The sequence below is a fragment of the Chaetura pelagica genome, unplaced genomic scaffold (genome assembly GCF_000747805.2).
Source record: "Chaetura pelagica isolate M959 unplaced genomic scaffold, ChaPel_1.0 scaffold37, whole genome shotgun sequence".
NCBI classification, from domain to species: domain Eukaryota; kingdom Metazoa; phylum Chordata; class Aves; order Apodiformes; family Apodidae; genus Chaetura; species Chaetura pelagica.
The window spans coordinates 4377349-4395560 of NW_009954567.1; the positions used below are offsets into that span (position 1 = coordinate 4377349).

Below are 18212 nucleotides of genomic sequence, written 5' to 3' on the forward strand. Positions count from 1 at the left end.
GGTGAAGGTGGCCAGACTTCACTCTAGCCACTCCTTTCCAGTGTGCCTTACTCTTGACAGTCCAGTCGGCCTCTTGGCTCAAGCACACTTCTGATTTCTCATTTGAACAGAACCTAGAGACCTCCATGAGTTCTTTATTCTTTGGTTGTAAACCTTGACCACTGAGATGTGGTCTCCTGAACTGCACATGAACATACTCCTTCTCATAAAAAAATGCCCCTCTGCTATGATATCAAAGAAGGGAAAATCTTCCATTTTATCTTTCAGCTTTGCAAAGGATTGTTGCTATTACACAGGTTTATCTCATGTACTGCAATTCCTTAGTTTTGGAGAATCAAAAGTAACTTGTAAATCAGGTCTAGATGCCCACAAAGTTGTTTCTTCTTTGTGGCTGGTGTTGTAAACAAAAGTGAGCTGGAGTCAAAGTATAAGTTAAAAGCAACCAGTATGGTAGTAGTGAAGGAGCTGGCAATATGGTCTTTACCACTGTTGAAATCTCCCTCCTCTGTGATACTAAATATGTTCCCTTTCAGTGGAAATCTCAGCTTCACTTGTACAATGGTAAGATGTCTATAAACCTGCAACACAGATTTCGTTTTGTTTCATAGCACACTTGTATTCAATACACCACTGCGATAACTGTTGCACCTCTTACAACTAAGTCCCTCATGATTGTTCTGTTTAGTATAGCTTCATGTATGGCTCAAAGCAGTGTTCAGGAAATATGGATTACTCCAAAGGGAATTAGGTGGAATGAAGGAAAAATACTCTTTTTTTTTTTTTTTTTAAATTTCTGCTCCTTAAATAACATTTCCAAGCTCATTTTATAATTTAAATTGTGGTGCTGTGTTGTGAGATAAAATAGTTAACATTTTTAAGCTATGACTTAACATTTTTTTGATTCTTCTTTACTTCCATAGTAGACCAAGTCATAACAGCTACATTTGAAACAGCTTTAAATACAAATGGATTCAGTGTCATTGCTAAGTCCATAATAAAAATTATTTTAATGGTCCAAGGAGGTAAACAGACTATTTGATTTAGTCAAAAGAACACAAATGTTCCACAGTAAGCTATTCTATATGTGTTGTGTGGATCTTTCCAATTTGGCATGCCCTCCTTATACTGTGTCCAGCACTTTGAATTAATAAATCCCACTTCACAGAAGTTAAAATAATATTGAAATCCTGTCAGCTGGGGCTGACCAGTGGTTACGTTTTCCACAGGGTAATGCATTTGCAAGGACGTCAATCTCACTCCGCTGTGTGGCTCTCCTCGATGGACACTCTTCCGCAACGATAGTAACAAGGCACATTCTTGTGCTTGCTGTGGGTCAGTGTCCTTGGCAGGTCTTGCAGCACATCTGTCTGAAGTATGCTCGACTGCAGAACTTGAACTTCAGCACCAGTGGGCAATATGCCACTTTGTTCACATCTTTGCACTCTAATTATTAACAGCATGAAAGAGAGAGAGAGAAAAAAAATAAAAATTGAAATACAAAGAAAATTTTACATTTAACACACTGCATTTCTATGCATTCACCTTGCCCTTTTTTAACTACTCTTCTAGTCCAGTCTACTGCACATAATGTATTTTAAACCCCCCCAAAAAAATGTTTGCAAGGCTTCTCTCCTAGACATTTAGAAGTGTGCCCACTTTGTCTTGGAAGAACTATCATTTATTGGTATAAATTATCACTTCAGACAGCTAGGAAATGTGAGTGATTTTCTTACTATACTTTTATAGCTTCTTTCTCAGGAGTTATTCTATCCCTCCATGAGAGGTTATCCAAAATCTAACATGATTCACACTATTTGGGATCATGCCTTTGCACGTGTAAGAATCAATGACATAGAATGTGCATTGCAGCTAACAGGGATGGAGAAAACAATGAGTGTTATGAATAAATGCACCAACAGTGTGAGTACAGTGACTGGACTGAACAGTGGATTATACTTTAGGCTTGGTTCCACACATCCACGATTTCTTTTATGCAGGAGGAAAAGCCATTTTTAGGCATGCAGTAGACATATGAGAGATTTTTTCCACAGCTGTGTTTTCCCACTATGCTGGGCTTACTGCCTCAGCAGCTCTCATCCCACTGGCAGGTTACTCTCCCATGAACGGAGAACAAGGGCTCAGCCACACAGAGGAAAGATTCCTTCCTTCCTACCCCACACAGGTTGCATCAAAAGTGACTTGTGGAAATATATTAAAGGAGCACTTCTGGAATATGCTGTGGTTCTCCTCTGGCTCAGTTTCATTTCTGCAGAAACAAGGTAGGAATAGGGAATGGAATAGTTTGACCCATGTCCAGTTCTTGTTCTGATTGAAAGATCAAGGGTACACTCAGGTTCTACAGCTCAGATGTTGCTGCTACAGATTTCCTCTGCACTGGAGTCAATATTGTGACAGATGCCCGATAGTGGATTTTTAGTTAAAAGCATTTGCACAAATCCTTCCAGACTGATATTACAATAGGACTTTGGCAAGGATCTCTGCTTCTAGTGTAGGAAGATGGAAGAGATGTATATGGAGAAAAAAATAACCCCTACAAATTTGAATTATAAAAATTAAGTGATGGTAAGAAAGAAATTAAAAATAATTTATCAGAAAGTAATTTGTTTCAAAAAAATGATATAAGTTTTTACTCTTCTAATGTTGCGTTTTATATTGGCTTTGTCCTACCATCTTTCTCAAATTACAACAGATATAAAGAAAATGTGAATTAAAAAGATGAACTAGTAGAACTTCGGCCATTATTGTATTTTGCATAGATTTGACATCTAGAAGCAAAGAATGGAGGCCTGGTGTTGTTGCTCTGAGGCCTCACAGAACAGTCCTTGACTCCAAGACGTCTGTAAGCCAAATATGAAAGGGACAAAAGGCAAAACAGCCCGAATAGGTGAGAAAAAAGTAATAGTGAAACACACCATGTACAAGCATTAAGCCATTCCTTTTTGTCTTTCTTTTACATACAATCTCTGAATACATTATTTTTTCTCTGAAAATCTGACACAGTTACAGAGAGTGTGTTCATGCTGCAAACATACTGCAGTAGCAAGTTAAGGGCAGATGAGAATTTTTAATGTTTGAACCTAGGAAAGCATCAGTAAGGCCAAAATTCAGGTTCTGTACTGAATGGTGTTTCTGATAATGGCCATATGCATGCTTTTAGCTAGTAGAGGTCATGACATTATTTAATTTGACTAACATATATACATATAGTCCTTCCATTTATTTTATTTTTTAACTCCATCTACCCAATGTTTTATTTTTCAGTTATCCATTTAGGCACAGAATTGGATGCCAGGAGAAAAAGACATTGGGGGGTAGCTCATTGAAACAGACATATTTCTCTATCAACAACTGCACATGGTTTCTGTGTTTCAGTGAGTTTCAAAAACTCTTTCCAAAAGAGGTCAAATATCTTGCAGAAATATTTCAGGTCCTTGCATTTGTGAAGACTGGAAATATAGGAGAGACAGATGGTGAATTATAAATGCAGTGAGGAATAAAAAGTTTCACTTGATCTTGACAAGATATAAAAAGCTCACTCAATCCCAAAAATAACCCTCATACATATTATATTTAGTTAAACACAGGTAAAGCCACTAACTGCATTTTTGCTAAAAGTAGGATTTGAAATTATCCGATTTCCTGATTCAAAGTTATTCTTCCTCTTAAGTAAAACTGGACCATGTTCTGCCAATGCCATTTGGACAGAAGTTGCCCACAGCTTCTGTTTTAAAAATCAGTTTTGAAATAGATATGGTGGATGATGAAGTAGCCTATTCTTCACAGGGCTGTGGTTGCATGGAAGAGGTTTAGCAGAGTTCTTTTTTTTTTCCTGGTAACTACCATTAATAAGTTTCAGTAAGCTACAAGAATTAAACTCTCCCTTCCTGAACTGTGTGGCTAGATGAGACAATATTATCATGTTACACTAATAAAATCACAGAATGTCACTGTGCTGTCAGCTAAAGAAACTATGAAGATGTATCACACAAAATACAATGAAAACTGAAATTACATTAAAATAGATAAACAGTTTTTAAGGTAAAGTTTCAGATGGCTTTTAGCAGCCTAGATTCAGCAGACATACATACTTAAGAGAAAAAAATAACCCTGAATGCAAAACTAAATTGTCCAGAAATTGGTCAACGGGTTCCACAGGCTGTGAGCATGGGAGTTTGGCAAGTGACAGGAATCAGGAGCTTTGCTGGCATTTGAAATAGGACGGGAATTGACTCAGGTAGTCTGACTCTGCTCCAAACCAATGCCTTGTTGCTGACTTTGATTTTGCCCCACAGGGGGGCCCAAAACACAAGGCACTGCTACTTGGTGGCATGTGGACATACTCAGTGTGTGTGAGCAGGTATGCTCTGCACATGCACCCCCAAGATCCCCCTGAGAGATCTCATCCCTTCGCTGAAATGCCAAAACTGATGACATACACAGTTCACATCCCACTGCACCTGAAAAAGATGATGTTCTGTTTAAAGGCTAACACTTTACTAACTTAAGAGACATGTGTCCAAGAGGATTCTTCAAGGCAGAAAATGTTCAATACATGCACATTATTCTCCAAATCCTCAGTTTGTGCTACTTGCATTCAGACTTAGGCTCTATTTTTTGGGGAGTGTTTTTTATAAAAACAACCTGTGTTTAGCTTTCTATTGACTTAATCTTCTTTAACTACAATTACTAATTAGAAAATAAGTATAAAAAATTCAATCACAGTCTGAGAGATGATGTCATGTAGACTTTTACTAATGAATTAATGCAGTAATACTGAGCACACCACTCTACTGTTTCCAGAATAAATTATATTAAGATGGCAAACTTACCTTCTGTGTTGGAAATGGGAGTACTGTCACATTTACTTTCGCACTGCTGCATTGATGGAGGTCTAACTGTTTCTGGACACTCACTGGATGCTTGTCCAGTGTATGAGAGGCACTGTACTGTTCTCATCTGTTGCCCAAGACCACACTGTGCAGAACACTAAAAATAAGAGAGTTTAAAAAGTAAATCAACTTGGATCAAGTTTTTAAACTAGAGATCAGGTCAAGTGAGCCAAATCCCAGATAGAATTAAATCTCACCAGGGATATAAAAAGCAATTAAGAAGAGCTTCTATAGGTATGTTGGGATAAAAGGACAACCAAGGAAAATGTAGGTCCTCTCCTGAAGGAAACAGGCGACCTAGCTATGCAGGATATTGAGAAGGCTGAAGTTCTCAATGGCTTCTTTGCATTGGTTTTCTCTGGTAAGTGCTCCAGCCTCGTTGCAAAGGCCACAGCAGGTGAAAGCAGGGACTGGGAGAATGAAGCAGCCACCACTGCAGGAGAACAGGTTTGTGACCACCTAAAGAACCTGACAGTGCACAAGTCTATGGGACCTGATGGGGTCCACCCATGGGTGCTGAGGGAGCAGGTGGATGCAGTTGCTAAGCCTCTGTCCATCATATTTGAGAGGTCATGGCAGTCTGGTGAGGTTCCCACTGACTGGGAAAAAGGGAACATAGCCCCTGCTTTTAAAGAGGGGGGAAAAGGAAGACCCAGGGAACTACAGGCTGGTCAGTCTCACCTCTGTGCCTGGAAGAACATGGAAAGTCTGCTAAGGCACATGGAAAATAAGGAGGTGATTGGTGATAGCCAACATGGCTTCACTAAGGGCAAATCATGCCTGACCAGTCTGGTGGCCTTCTACAACAAGGCTACAGAGATAGTGGAAGGTGGCAGAGCAACTGATGTCATCTGCCTGGATTTGTGCAAGGTGTTTGACACTGTCTCACATGACATCCTGGTCTCCAAACTAACAAGGCATGGATTTGACAGATGGACCACTTGGTGGATAAGAGATTGGATGGATGGCCACACCCAGAGAGTGGTGGTCAGTGGCTCAATGTCCAAATGGAGGCAGGTGACGAGTGGTGCCCCTCAGGGGTCAGTACTGCGACCAGGGCTGTTTAGCATCTCTCTTGGAGACATGGACAGTGGGATTGAGTCTGTCCTCAGCAAGTTTGCTGATGATACGAAGCTCTGTGGTGTGGCTGACACCCAAGAGGGAAGAGATGCCTTTCAGAGGGACCTTGACAGGCTGGAGAGGTGGGCCAGTGCCCACTCATGAAGTTCAACAAGGCCAAGTGCAAGGTCCTGCACCTGGGTTGGCACAACCCCAGGCACAAATACAGGCTGGGGGAGCATGGCTGGAGAGCAGTCCTGAGGAGAAGGACTTGGGGTGGTAGTAGATGAGAAGCTCAACATGACCTGCCAGTGTGTGCTGGAGCCCAGAGAGCCAAACACATCCTGGGCTGCATCAAAAGAAGTGTGGCCAGCAGGGCCAGGGAGGTGATTCTGCCCCTCTGCTCTGCCCTGGTCAGACCCCACCAGGAATGCTGTGTACAGTTCTGGTGCCCTCAGCACAGGAAAGACATGGAGTTCTTGGAGAGGGTCCAGAGAAGGGTCACCAAGATGATCAAAGGCCTGGAGCACCTCTGCTATGAAGACAGGCTGAGAAAGTTGGGGCTGTTCAGCCTGGAGAAGAGAAGACTACAGGGACACCGCTTAGCAGCCTTCCAGTAGCTGAAGGGCCCTACAGGAACCCTGAAGGTGTTTAATACCAGGTTGGATGAGGCTTTGTGCAGCCTGGTCTAGTGTGGGGTGTCCCTACTCATAGCAGGGAGGTTGGAACATGATGATCTTCAAGGTCCCTTCCAGCCTTAACCATTCTATGATTCCATAATTATATAAAACAAGTTAACAGGAAAACAATCACGAATAGCACACAGGAACAAATGTTGAAGACAGGCATATGAAGAGATGTGATTCATGCAAAATATAATTTTCATAAAGTAGTCTAGAACTTTTCTTTTCTAACATTATATTGCAAGCATTTGTCTTCCAAAGAAAATAGAACATAATGCAATTTTAGGTGCCTGAACAGTTCAGATTTGAAGTATAAGAAAATAATTTACAGTTTTATATATCATGTCTGACTTTAAGTGCATATTTTCAAGGAAAAAGGAAACTATCTTTCAAACAAAAACGCTTTGCTGTTTCAAAAAATTTTAAAATTCTGTAACTAAAGCAGTGGGGTTAGTACAATAACAATTTAAGATAAATGCACATCTGTACAACTACCATAAAAGAAAAGTCTACTTGGCTGTTACACCACAAACTATTGCCCCCTGATAAGTTAAGCTAAAGTGTTTTATTTTCATTAGTGGCAAATGACACATAAAACTTAGAAACTGAAACATACATTCATGATTTCTAAAACATCACTGAGTTGTAAAAACTTCAAGAAAGAAGGAAGGACATTCAGAATCACAGAATCATCCTGGTTGGAAAATTCTACTTAAAGGTCATAATGTCCACCTGTTAACCTAACTCTACCAAGTCCAGTGCTAAGCTATGTCCCTCAGCACCACATCTACAGGTCTTTTAAACATCTCCAGAGACGGTGACTCAACCACCTGGGCAGCCACGTTTTCTTACCCTTTCAGTGAAGAAGTTTCTTCTAATACCTAACCTAAACCTCTCCTAGCACAACTTGAAACCACTTCCTCTTGTCCTCTGCTAGTTTCTTGGAAGAGCAACCCCACCTGGCTACAGCCTCCTTTCAGGTAGTTTTAGAGAGCTATAAGTTCTCCCCTCAGCTTCCTTTTGTCCAGACTGAACAAGCCCAGTTCCCTTGGACACTCCTCCTGAGACTTGGTATGTCATATTTAGAAACATTGCATAGTGGCAGCACTATCCATCCTATCCTGTAACAATTTAGTTCCTGGCAATTCAGCATAATTTATGCAAAATTACATAGATTTCATAGTTTTTCTGGTCTACTCTCTCACTAAAATCAGAATTTGCCTTGTATTTCCATGATGTTTCTCAAGGAAATTACATGTGTTTAAAAAAACTCAACCTTGCGAATTGCTGTATCCCAAAATTGCCTTCCAAAATAAAACTGTAAGAAGGACTACTTAATTTTTTAACAAATGCATACAGAAAATAGATTGCTGTCAGAAAACCCTTCACCATTTAGCAGACAACTGTATCTCAGAATCACACTTCAAACTGAGTCGAAGAGGTGAGGAGCTTTTGTTTCAGCCGTGGGAACCATGCTTTATCCATTTCCAGCAACATTTTATCCTTAGAAGGTGCTAATGTGTAGGAGACTAACAGCAATAAATACTCGTATGAGCTGTCTTACCTGTCCCCAGTCTCCAGTAACCCAGCGAGGAGGAGGACACCGGCCCAAGCTGCAGCGGATGCGGGCGGGCGGCTTGCTCTCCTCTGGGCAGTGTGCAGCTGGGAAGGTTTTTAAAAGATCACTGCTTTTGCACAGAACAATTCGGTGCTTGAATCCTGGGCCACACTTTGGTGTGCACTGAAAAAAAACCACATTTATATAAATAAATAATGAGAAGTTAAGTAGGAAGTAAAAAAAAGTGCCAGAAACGCTATTTCAGAAAACAGGAGAATATATTCATAGTCTTACAATCAAACTATAATCACAATTATAATTTTACAGTGTTTTGAAACACAAACAAGCTGACTGATGATTGCTTTATTAAGTTCAAGTTTTTGTAAGTTTTAGTTTGATGGAAGTAGATTTTCTTTGCTATTTATATTAAGGCTGTGATGTTATTATTTACTTGTACATGTAAAGCCTTTAGGTTAGGTTTAAGAAACACACTTCACTGCAAAGCAGAGAGGTCTGCCACATATAGCACTATTAAGAAACAAACCCAAGTGTGCATTTCAGACATGAAAGTAGAACTCTGTTATTAATTTCACCTTAGTATAGTCTTTCTCCACCTCACTTACAGACTGCTGAGCTACAACGAACATTTCCCTCAATAAACATATGGGAAGATAAATGCTTTACTAGACTCCAGAGAAACCAGACTACTGAGACAAAAATGCTGTACCCTCTCCTGCAATGCATGCTTTTCTCTCCTCCTCTGTCTGTATTCTGTTTTCACACAGTTCTTTTTTTACCTCCTTTTATCACTCCTCAGCTCATTCCAACAGCAAGCACATAATAAAACAGTAATTTGAAAAAAAAGGTCTGATGACCTCTGCTTTTTCTCCTCTTTCTTCATATTGGTTCTCCCTTCCCTTTTCCTTCCTTTTTGCTACTGAACATGAACTGTCATTTACAACCGCAGAATGGGGAAGAGACAATTGCTAACAAAATTAAAACTCAAGACCTTTCCCAAATCCATCCCTCTTTAATATCCAACTGGGAGATTTTGCAAGCACAGTTTTAGAATTCCCGATGGGTGTGCTATCCTTTGTTCCATAAGTATTTCTGCAGTATTTGGACCAGAATCAGCTTCTGATAGCATAAACCACACATACAGATTATGCTAAACCTGTCAAGAGTGGAACTGCCTTTCATATGAAAACAGCTGTAAAGACAAAACATTATCTGGGAAATAATACTATGTGGCACTGAAGCAATATTCAAGAGGTCACACACCAAAGGCCTTCCACACGTCACGATTTCCCCACATGGGGGGAAAAAGAAAACCCCCTAGGACACATTTTAAAAAAAAATGTGTGATTGATCCTAACTTTACTGTTGTGTGCCTAATCCTGAAACATCTCTGCCTAACTCAAATTTTAAAACAGTTCCACAGTACTATATATGGTATAGATGTTCCCTATATGTTAAAAAAAGTGTATATGCCTCAAAACATGATAAGAAAGAAAATCTCTCAGTGAGAGCCACCTAAACTAGTCTATACAGGACAGACAGGTTTTTCCTAAATGTTATCTCTACTTTGATTTAGGATCTTAAATTGAGCTGCAAAGTAAGTCCTCCATTAGGAGCTCGTAATCCAGAATTGCAAAATGTGTATATAATCACTTTAAAATTTAACCTTTACTTTCCTATTTTATGCCATCAAGGTATTGCCTCCTAATTTACTACAGTAGTTCACTGTATAAAATTCTGATACAAAATGGTCAGGTTCAATCGTCCTCATACTGAAGGGGCTTTAACCCCAAATCTTGTGTACCTCAAGGACCTGCCTGCTAGAAAACTAAGGGAAGGAGGGAAGTAAGAGAAAGATCTCTACCTCTCTGGGTGAACTGCAATAAAACTAACAATGCTAAATAGAGACCAAAACAGAGTGACAACAAATACATGAGGTCTTCAGCATCATGACCATGACTCCTCAGTTCTGGAAGAAATCCCATGGCATGCATGTATTTTTTTCCCACAAATATTTCATGTGAAATGCATGGCTTTTAAGCAAGAACTAGAAGCAAGTTCCCCTTTCTAGCTGAGTGCTTAAAAAAAAAACTTGTGCTCAATCTCCTCTTCTCAGTGACCGAGCGTTCTGTCAAAAACAAACAGAAAAAAGACAAGTTTGAAAGGACCTCTGAAGAAATGTCAAAACCCAGTGTGCCTATGCTTGGGGTTAGATGCACCTGTTTCTTAGTCCTGACTGAAAACACATTATCTATGTCTAAGCTGCCATCTGAGAAAAATCTTTCCGCTATTGTTAGTGGAAGAAAACATCTATTAAAAACCCTATATTTTTTAAGTCAGTCAGAATTCCACTAAGTAAGATGAACTACACCCTGTCTGCAGAAGTAAGGAAATTGGTTGCCTACAATAATACTGAATCACCAAAAAAAAAATCAGAATTTAACAAAAAATTTATGTCTCCAAAGCAAATGTTAAGACAAAATACCCAAAGAAAAACAGGAAAAAGTGTCGTCCGTTACTAAAGGCTCCGAGACTTCTCACTCACTCAAAGGAAGTCGTGACTAACAGTAATATGAATGCAAAGTAAACGCGCTTATTTGATAAGGCTCTTCTCTGGAAATCCTAAAATTTTTTTTGCTGGTTTACTTTATTATCTGGAAAAGTATAAAAGAAGTCATTAACGATGGGCAGCATAATATTATTATAATTCGGTCAAAGCTCAGCTATTGAGTTGACACTAAGATTAATTTTCATGCTTCTGTCACACAATTATATAAATAATACACATATAAACATATATAGAAATAAGTGTATGCTTATATGTATATCACTGTAGGGATTTGAACAACTTGTATTTCTGGGAACGCTGAACAGTCTTTACATTAAAATGGTATCATCAGCCAAGACAGTTTGCCAAGCTACAACAGGCATACTTAATACCAGAAAGAAGTTGGCACTTTTTCACAATCCTGATTGAATACCATTACAGACCTTGAATATTTGTATCAGTATTACATTGCTTCAAAATTACAACATTCACCTGCTGTATAAAATGCTGAATATGACGGCCTTAAATAGTTGTTCAAGCCTCTTATGGGCTTGGCAATGTTGATAGCTCTAAGGATGATGTATTACTGACCAATGTCTCAAGGAGGCAATAGGATATAGACAACATATATCTAATTATTAACATTAATAATTAACAAGTTTCCATGGCAGCTCACAGCACTGCAACTTAATGTGTAGATATTACTACTTTTAAATACTGCCATAATTCTTTAACTATTATTTACTAATAGCTTATGGAGTCCCCATCCTTGGAGATATTAAAAAGCTGTCTGGACACGGTCCTAACTGGGTCTAGGTGGCCCTGCTTGAGCAGGGGGATTGGACAAGATGATTGAGAGATCCCTTCCAACCTCAACTATTCTATGACTCAATGAACTCTACTACCCATATTAACAAATTATAGTAACAGCTGTACTGTACCACTTCTATGGGTGCCCACAGAGACGCTAGTAGCCTTGCTTCTTTATGATTTGAATTTCCGGAGTCCATTTTCCGGAGACTTTTGGAGCTTTAAGTATCTGTGCACAGAAGCAATCAATTTAACTATCATAGAATCATAGAATCATAGAATCTTAGGGGTTGGAAGGGACCTTGAAAGATCATCTAGTCCAACCCCCCTGCCAGAGCAGGGTCACCTAGAGTACATCACATAGGAACGTGTCCAGGTGGGTTTTGAATGTCTCCAGTGAAGGAGACTCCACAACCTCCCTGGGCAGCCTGTTCCAGGGCTCTGGAACTATGGGCACAGCCTTCTTTATAGTGTATGGTCATTTATCATTCACTTTGAATGAAAGACTGTTTAAAGGCAAGCAAGTACACAGAAAACGGGATAAAATTTATCAGGGGTATATCACTGGTAGATCATTCCAGTTTAAGCTAATAGTTCTCATTTTTTTAGACAAAGCAAGTAGAGCAAGTTCTAATCTACCTGGGCTTTGGTAAAGTATTTGAAAGAGGGATGACAACTGAGTTAGGATTTCACAGATCTCTAAAGACCTTCTAGGATCAGTTGTAAGACTGATCCCATTCATATCTCTTTCTAGTCTACTTAAAGATGTTCATACAAAAGCAGTTTCAGTTGTTCAGTGTTTCTGAAATTAATGGAACTAGTAAATAGCACAGGTAACTAACTAACTTTGATGCTACTGTTCTATGCTCTGCAGAAAGAACTGGATGACCATGAAGACAACAATAATTGAAATTAAAATAATTTTGGCAGTCTGACACACAAGAGTGTTCATTAAAAACAAACAAACAAACAAACAAACAAACAAACAAAACCAACCACACAGAACACCAAAAAAACCCACAAGAAATTAAAAAAGGATAAATGTCTGAATCCATTAACAGAGTGTAAGATGACTTTACATAATAAACGTGTAATAGGAACAGAACAAACTTATTTAGGGTTTTTTTAGTAGAGGCAGGAAACAAATAAATGAGGCATATGTAAAAAACTCCTCTGGGCTATTATATACCCTTAACTCTAGTAACATATTCCTCAAGAGATAATTTCAAACTGAAACATGAAAGCAGAATGTGATCAAGATTAATTGTTTCTGATGAATAATATCTGGAAAGGAAGTAGGGCTGTTTTAGATAACAAAAGCAAACAGGTATAAAAGCAACATGGAACTAGAGCATTAGAACACTACTTGCAGTTCAAAGATTGAAGTTCAGGAGTAGTTTTCCAAGGAATAGTGTGACAAATCCCAAAATTAACTGATTTCAAAACACAGTTTAATTGATTTATGAAAGCAATGATATGATACAGCTGCTTTTCACAGCAAGAATAGAGACATGGAAACTCAGCAAATGCTAAATTGTGAAGTACTCCAAAGGGTACTTTGGGATAAAAAGAATGGTGAGATGGGAGTCCATGACAGCAAGGATCTGGAAAAGTACACAAACATTTTTGCACCCTCATGTGCATTGTGATGCAGTGCAATTCAAATGTAGCCTTTCCTTTCATCTGCACTAGTTTGCATCTTTAAAATCTAATACCTGCATCAGTACTAGATACAGTATAAGCTTGGCATACTTAATGAAATATGCAATTTCTTTATTAAAAGAATACTAGCTTTCAGACTACCTCGTGAGCAATGTTGCTAAGAAAGGTGATGCTGTACATCAGCATGGTTGCTTCAGAAAAAAAAATGCAGTTTATTCTGGCTTCTGATATTGTAAACCCACCATCTCTATCATCCAGCTATTTGCCTGTTCAAAAAGCAACGGACTCTACAGCAGTCTATTCTATTTTTTTTCTATTACTGCTTTAAATGATACTTTACAATTTTTCTAGTAAGTAAAAAAAAAGGGTGGGGTCATAATTATTTGACAGAAAAACAGAACTGACAACGTAGAAGCAAAGAATAAAGAAAAAACTGCTTCAGTGCTAAATACATCAGGTTTTTAATTTCTTATTAATTGTTTACTTAGCAAGCAGTGATAAAAAATGTACTAATATTCAGTAGTCAGAGTTCTTTTCTCCATGACTTAACACACCAAAACTTTCTTACTTCTGACCAGTCCAAAGCAACCCACTGTGGGGGACAGGACTGATTGTTACAGGGCTCTTTCTCAATGGGCTGGTGTGTTAAACAGTTGGTATTGTCCAGTGTCTCCTCCTCAGAAGGTCCAATCTTTCTTATACAGAGAACTGTTCGTGAACGCATTCCTCCATCACAGGTCTTACTGCATTCTGACCAATCTCCTATAAACCACCTGGATAGAAAAAGTTAGGAGACTCAGTTACTGCATTTCAGAAACAGAGTAGGTAATTGCACAAACCCTGAATCCAAATAGTTTAAATTACTAAACCTAAATCTTTGTTAACAATAGGCTTATTCACAGTGAAGTAAAGTAGAAACTTATGGGCCTTTTTACTGAACATTTTAATTTATGCCTCATTGCAATTGCATCTTCCAATAATAATACAACTTTGTATTTTTTCCAGAGCAGCCATTTCCAGGCTAGGCTATAATAGTTTGAAAAAAGTGTTGAGCCTGACAAAACTGCAGCTGTTTAAGTACACTTGTACTAGACTTGCCCGAAATTATTTATTTGAAAGTGGTTGCAACTGGAAATGTTTGGGAGCCACTGCTGTAGGTTACAGCACAAGTTAAAAGCAAAGATGGTTGCCTCTCTAGTATCATTACAAAAAAGAAATATCTCAAAATTGAGCTTTCTGAGAGTTCTCATCTGATTATGAAACACTTTAAAACATTTTTATAAAAGGCTATAATGAAATGCAAAATATTCTTATTTATTAAAGTAAAGCAAACACCAGGAAAACATGAACTTATCACATAAACAAATGACCTCAACAAATATTTAAAAATTTAAAGCACTGCATGATAGCTTCTACATGGAACTCCTGAGTGTCTGCATGCACGTAGTAGAAGACAGAATTTATACAGTATATTTAGATTACTTTGTGTTGTTGCAGAGATTAAAGTGCTGTTAATCTGGCTGTAATTGTTTTTTTTTGTTTTTGTTTTTTCTACTGGTAAATGTAGCTCAGTTCGCTGGAAATATCTCTTTACATCGTTGAGCACACTTGGTCTTCAATCTTTCATGTTGATTAGATACATTTGCCTGAATCATCCTTGCAAAGGATGAAGTCTAGTATGCTACCACATGTTGGGTAAATATGCCAAAAATGCCAAGCATATCAGTCATTGTGAATGTTCCTGGAGGTATGCTTGGAGCAAGCTCATAAAACCAGTCATTTTCTGAACCTTCTGTCAAAAAAAATATGTGCTGCTTTCCTGTCTTGTGTTGTAGAACATGTAATAAATTCTAATATGAACCTAGATCAATGCAGAGGTGCAAACAAATATGCCATATTCTGTCATTAGTTTTCCAGCAGAAGAGAATTTATTTGTGATTCTTTGACACCAAACTTTATGCTTTTGCGACAGCAGGGAGAATTAGAAGCTCTTCAGAGCTTTGGAGAGGCTGGAATGTCAATTTTTAGTTGGTACTTAGATTTGCTTAAGGTACCTTTTATGTTTATTCTGTATGAGAAGACTATATTATTAGTCATTCACAGAACTATGAGAGTTACCTGAAAAATTTATTGAAATCTGCAACTGTCATAACAAACAAAATACTGTGAAAAAACAGTCTTTGCTGCTGCCCAGGGACAACAGGAATGATGTAACTGGTGTTCAGTTAGGAAGAGTAACATTTTCAGAACTTTTGGTATGTAACACAAGAAAAGTGGAAATGTGTTAATTAAAAAAGAAAGTATTTGGCTACTCTGTATGAAGAGTAAGTCTAATTGGGTGATATATCTTCCAGACAAACAGGCCAAACTTCTTTGGGTAACCATCCATTATTTAAACAGTCTTTTTCAAGACTACCTACAGGATCAAGAATCAAGAACCCTTTCGACCTTTGTATTCATCTTATGAGCAACATCAGAATCGAGGCAGATGTGGGCTGAACTGCTCTGACACATTCAAGCAGATGCTGATTAACACATGGTACTTTCTGAATCTTGATGACTTGCATTTCACCATGTACATCAGTGTCCCTGCTGCACTGGATGGAGAATACAGGTATGTCGTGCTTTGTGGAGTTGTTTGTTGGGCTTTTTTGTTTGGTTTTGTTGTGTTGGGTTTTTTTCTTCCTTGTTTGTTGTTGTTTTTTTTAAAATAACATCAATGCCAAAAATACACATTAGCTAGTTTGGAATAACGATGTTAACACTACTTTATAAAGAGCAAATTTGTTAGTAGCTAAGCCACACAAAGGAATGGATAGGCCACTTCCCAGGTTCTGCTCTCTGTGCATGATGTGACAGCTTAGACACTGCATTTACAGCCATGCTAGGCAGTGTCATCCAAACAGAATTCTAGTGCGTATCCCTGCAAGGTAAACGTGTATTTACAAATAGACTGTGGGGACAATTACTTAGTTCTACTTTAGACATGCTTGTGAGAAAGCACATTCACATTCAAACACACTCAAGGAGAGAGCAGTGTAATGGCTCCACATCTGCTTATGTCAAATGAGTATGTACATGACACAGGGGGCGTAAGTGGTAGAAGACACTGCTCTGCCTTCCTGCAACCAGTAACCATGCCAGGGAAGCAGTTGATACTCCAGAAAGAAACTGGCTTCATGAAGACCTGCTGGGATTTAGTTCATTATAGTCTTGTCTCATTCCTTCTGGTGTCCTTCATGCTACAATTTAACAGTTTCTAAGGGACATCTTAAAGAGACCACAGTATTTCTTTATTGTGCTACCTACATTTAATCAGCATTAATGATTTCCATGACCAATTGGAATATAGATAAAGACTATCACCAAATTTAAACTAACCAGCGCTCATGAATCAATGAACAGTTTTATCTCTTCCACTTTTCCCACATATTTATTTGTCTCAAAACATAAGAAGAACCTGTTCTGCATTTGCTGAAATTATTTTCTTGTGAAAAATCTCACAACTGTTTCTTAACAGCTTTTGTAGTAAGATTATATTATGCTACACATCCTTGCCAAATTTCATTTTTGAATAAATGAGCTGCTGTGGTTTTAATTATCTTTCCAATATATAGCACACAGCTATCTTTAAAAATAAAACTAAACAGATGTAACCAAGTAGGCACCTAAGCCTAAAGGCACACAGCACTAGTCCACAACACTGAGTACCCTGTAAAGAAAGCTGCTGGACAAAACAATTATTAATAAATGGTTTGTTTTCCATTTCTTACACGAAGACTTCAACCCCCATTTTTATATAATGTACTTTAAAATATGGCAAGTATTTAGTATGTATTATAAATATCTATGTCAAATCCAGTCTCACGTCAAGATTCCTGTGTCATTGGTGCCTTAAGAATGGTCCCCACTTCTACTCCAAGCATTATTCATCACATCTGACACTTAAGACTCTAGGAAACTGCTTTGCTACTGTCTTTTTACTTACAATGTCTGAGCTGCTTGTGTAGTTTAAACACCACTGTTCCTCAGTCAAATCAGACCTCCTCTAGGTCAGTATGCATTTTCCATAACTGATTCCAGAAGAACAATAAACCAAAACCAAAACCCAAAACTAAATATCCTGTCTGATAAGACAGGACTCTAATACTAGATCAGAATTTTATGCATATTTGGTCAACCGGATTCATTATAGATTACTAAGTCTTTTCTATCTATGCAAAACATATGTGCATCTTAGTGTTTAATGACTTACTCAGGAGGGCAAGGCTCAGTGTTGCAGGCTCTTTGGTTTTCTGGAGGCTTACTGTCAGGGTCACAGTAATTGTTTTGTACAATGGAGTTGTCATCCAGCCTTTTACACACCACCTCTTGTTTCTGCACACCTTGGGATGAAATGAAACAAACACCAGGAATTAATCTTTCTTGCTCACCACTTTAATTGGCTGAATGCTGCAGAGGTGCGAGTTCCGAGTGACTGGATGCCCCCAGACCACAATAAATCTCTCATTTGCCTTGACTTCTAGGCCAGCCCACTGAGAGAGGATTTTAAATTGACGTTGTGTTCTAAAAACAAAGGGAATATATTTATAGATTTACTAACAGATTGTTTTTATTTGCGTATTGCACAAAATCCATCTTCTGTCTACTCTCCTCTGCTAGTAAAAGACACTTAAATGTCCAAAGAAAACATCACCCAATAGAATGTGGTCACACTTCAATGCAGAATTATTGTTCATGTGCTCTGGTTTAAAATAAAGCAGCAATACTGGGAAACAGTGTTGCATATTTATACATGTCATCCTATAAACATTTTCTTCATTAAAATAATAAAAGTATTATTCATTCTGAAAGATGCAGTCTGTCTCTGCAAATAACTCATTTCGTCTGGCACTTACAGCTCCTCTTTCATTGTTAACCATCAACAAGGCAGTTTAGAAGTGAATACTACTCCCAAAACATAA

At 38.3% G+C, this 18212-nt stretch overlaps 1 protein-coding gene across 2 annotated transcripts in view; it reads right to left on the reverse strand.

Moving 5' to 3' along the window:
* Positions 1-789: 789 nt before the first annotated feature.
* Positions 790-18212, reverse strand: part of ADAMTS6 (ADAM metallopeptidase with thrombospondin type 1 motif, 6) — a 134316-nt gene continuing 116893 nt past the window's right edge. For both annotated transcript variants that reach the window (XM_010005365.1, XM_010005364.1), the window contains exons 20-24: positions 17504-17633; positions 13817-14021; positions 8217-8393; positions 4851-5007; positions 790-1443 (exon numbers count right to left, since the gene is read on the reverse strand). In XM_010005365.1, the coding sequence (XP_010003667.1) occupies positions 1334-1443; positions 4851-5007; positions 8217-8393; positions 13817-14021; positions 17504-17633 (779 nt within the window). In that variant the 3' untranslated portion in view covers positions 790-1333. The remainder of the gene's footprint in view (positions 1444-4850; positions 5008-8216; positions 8394-13816; positions 14022-17503; positions 17634-18212) is intronic.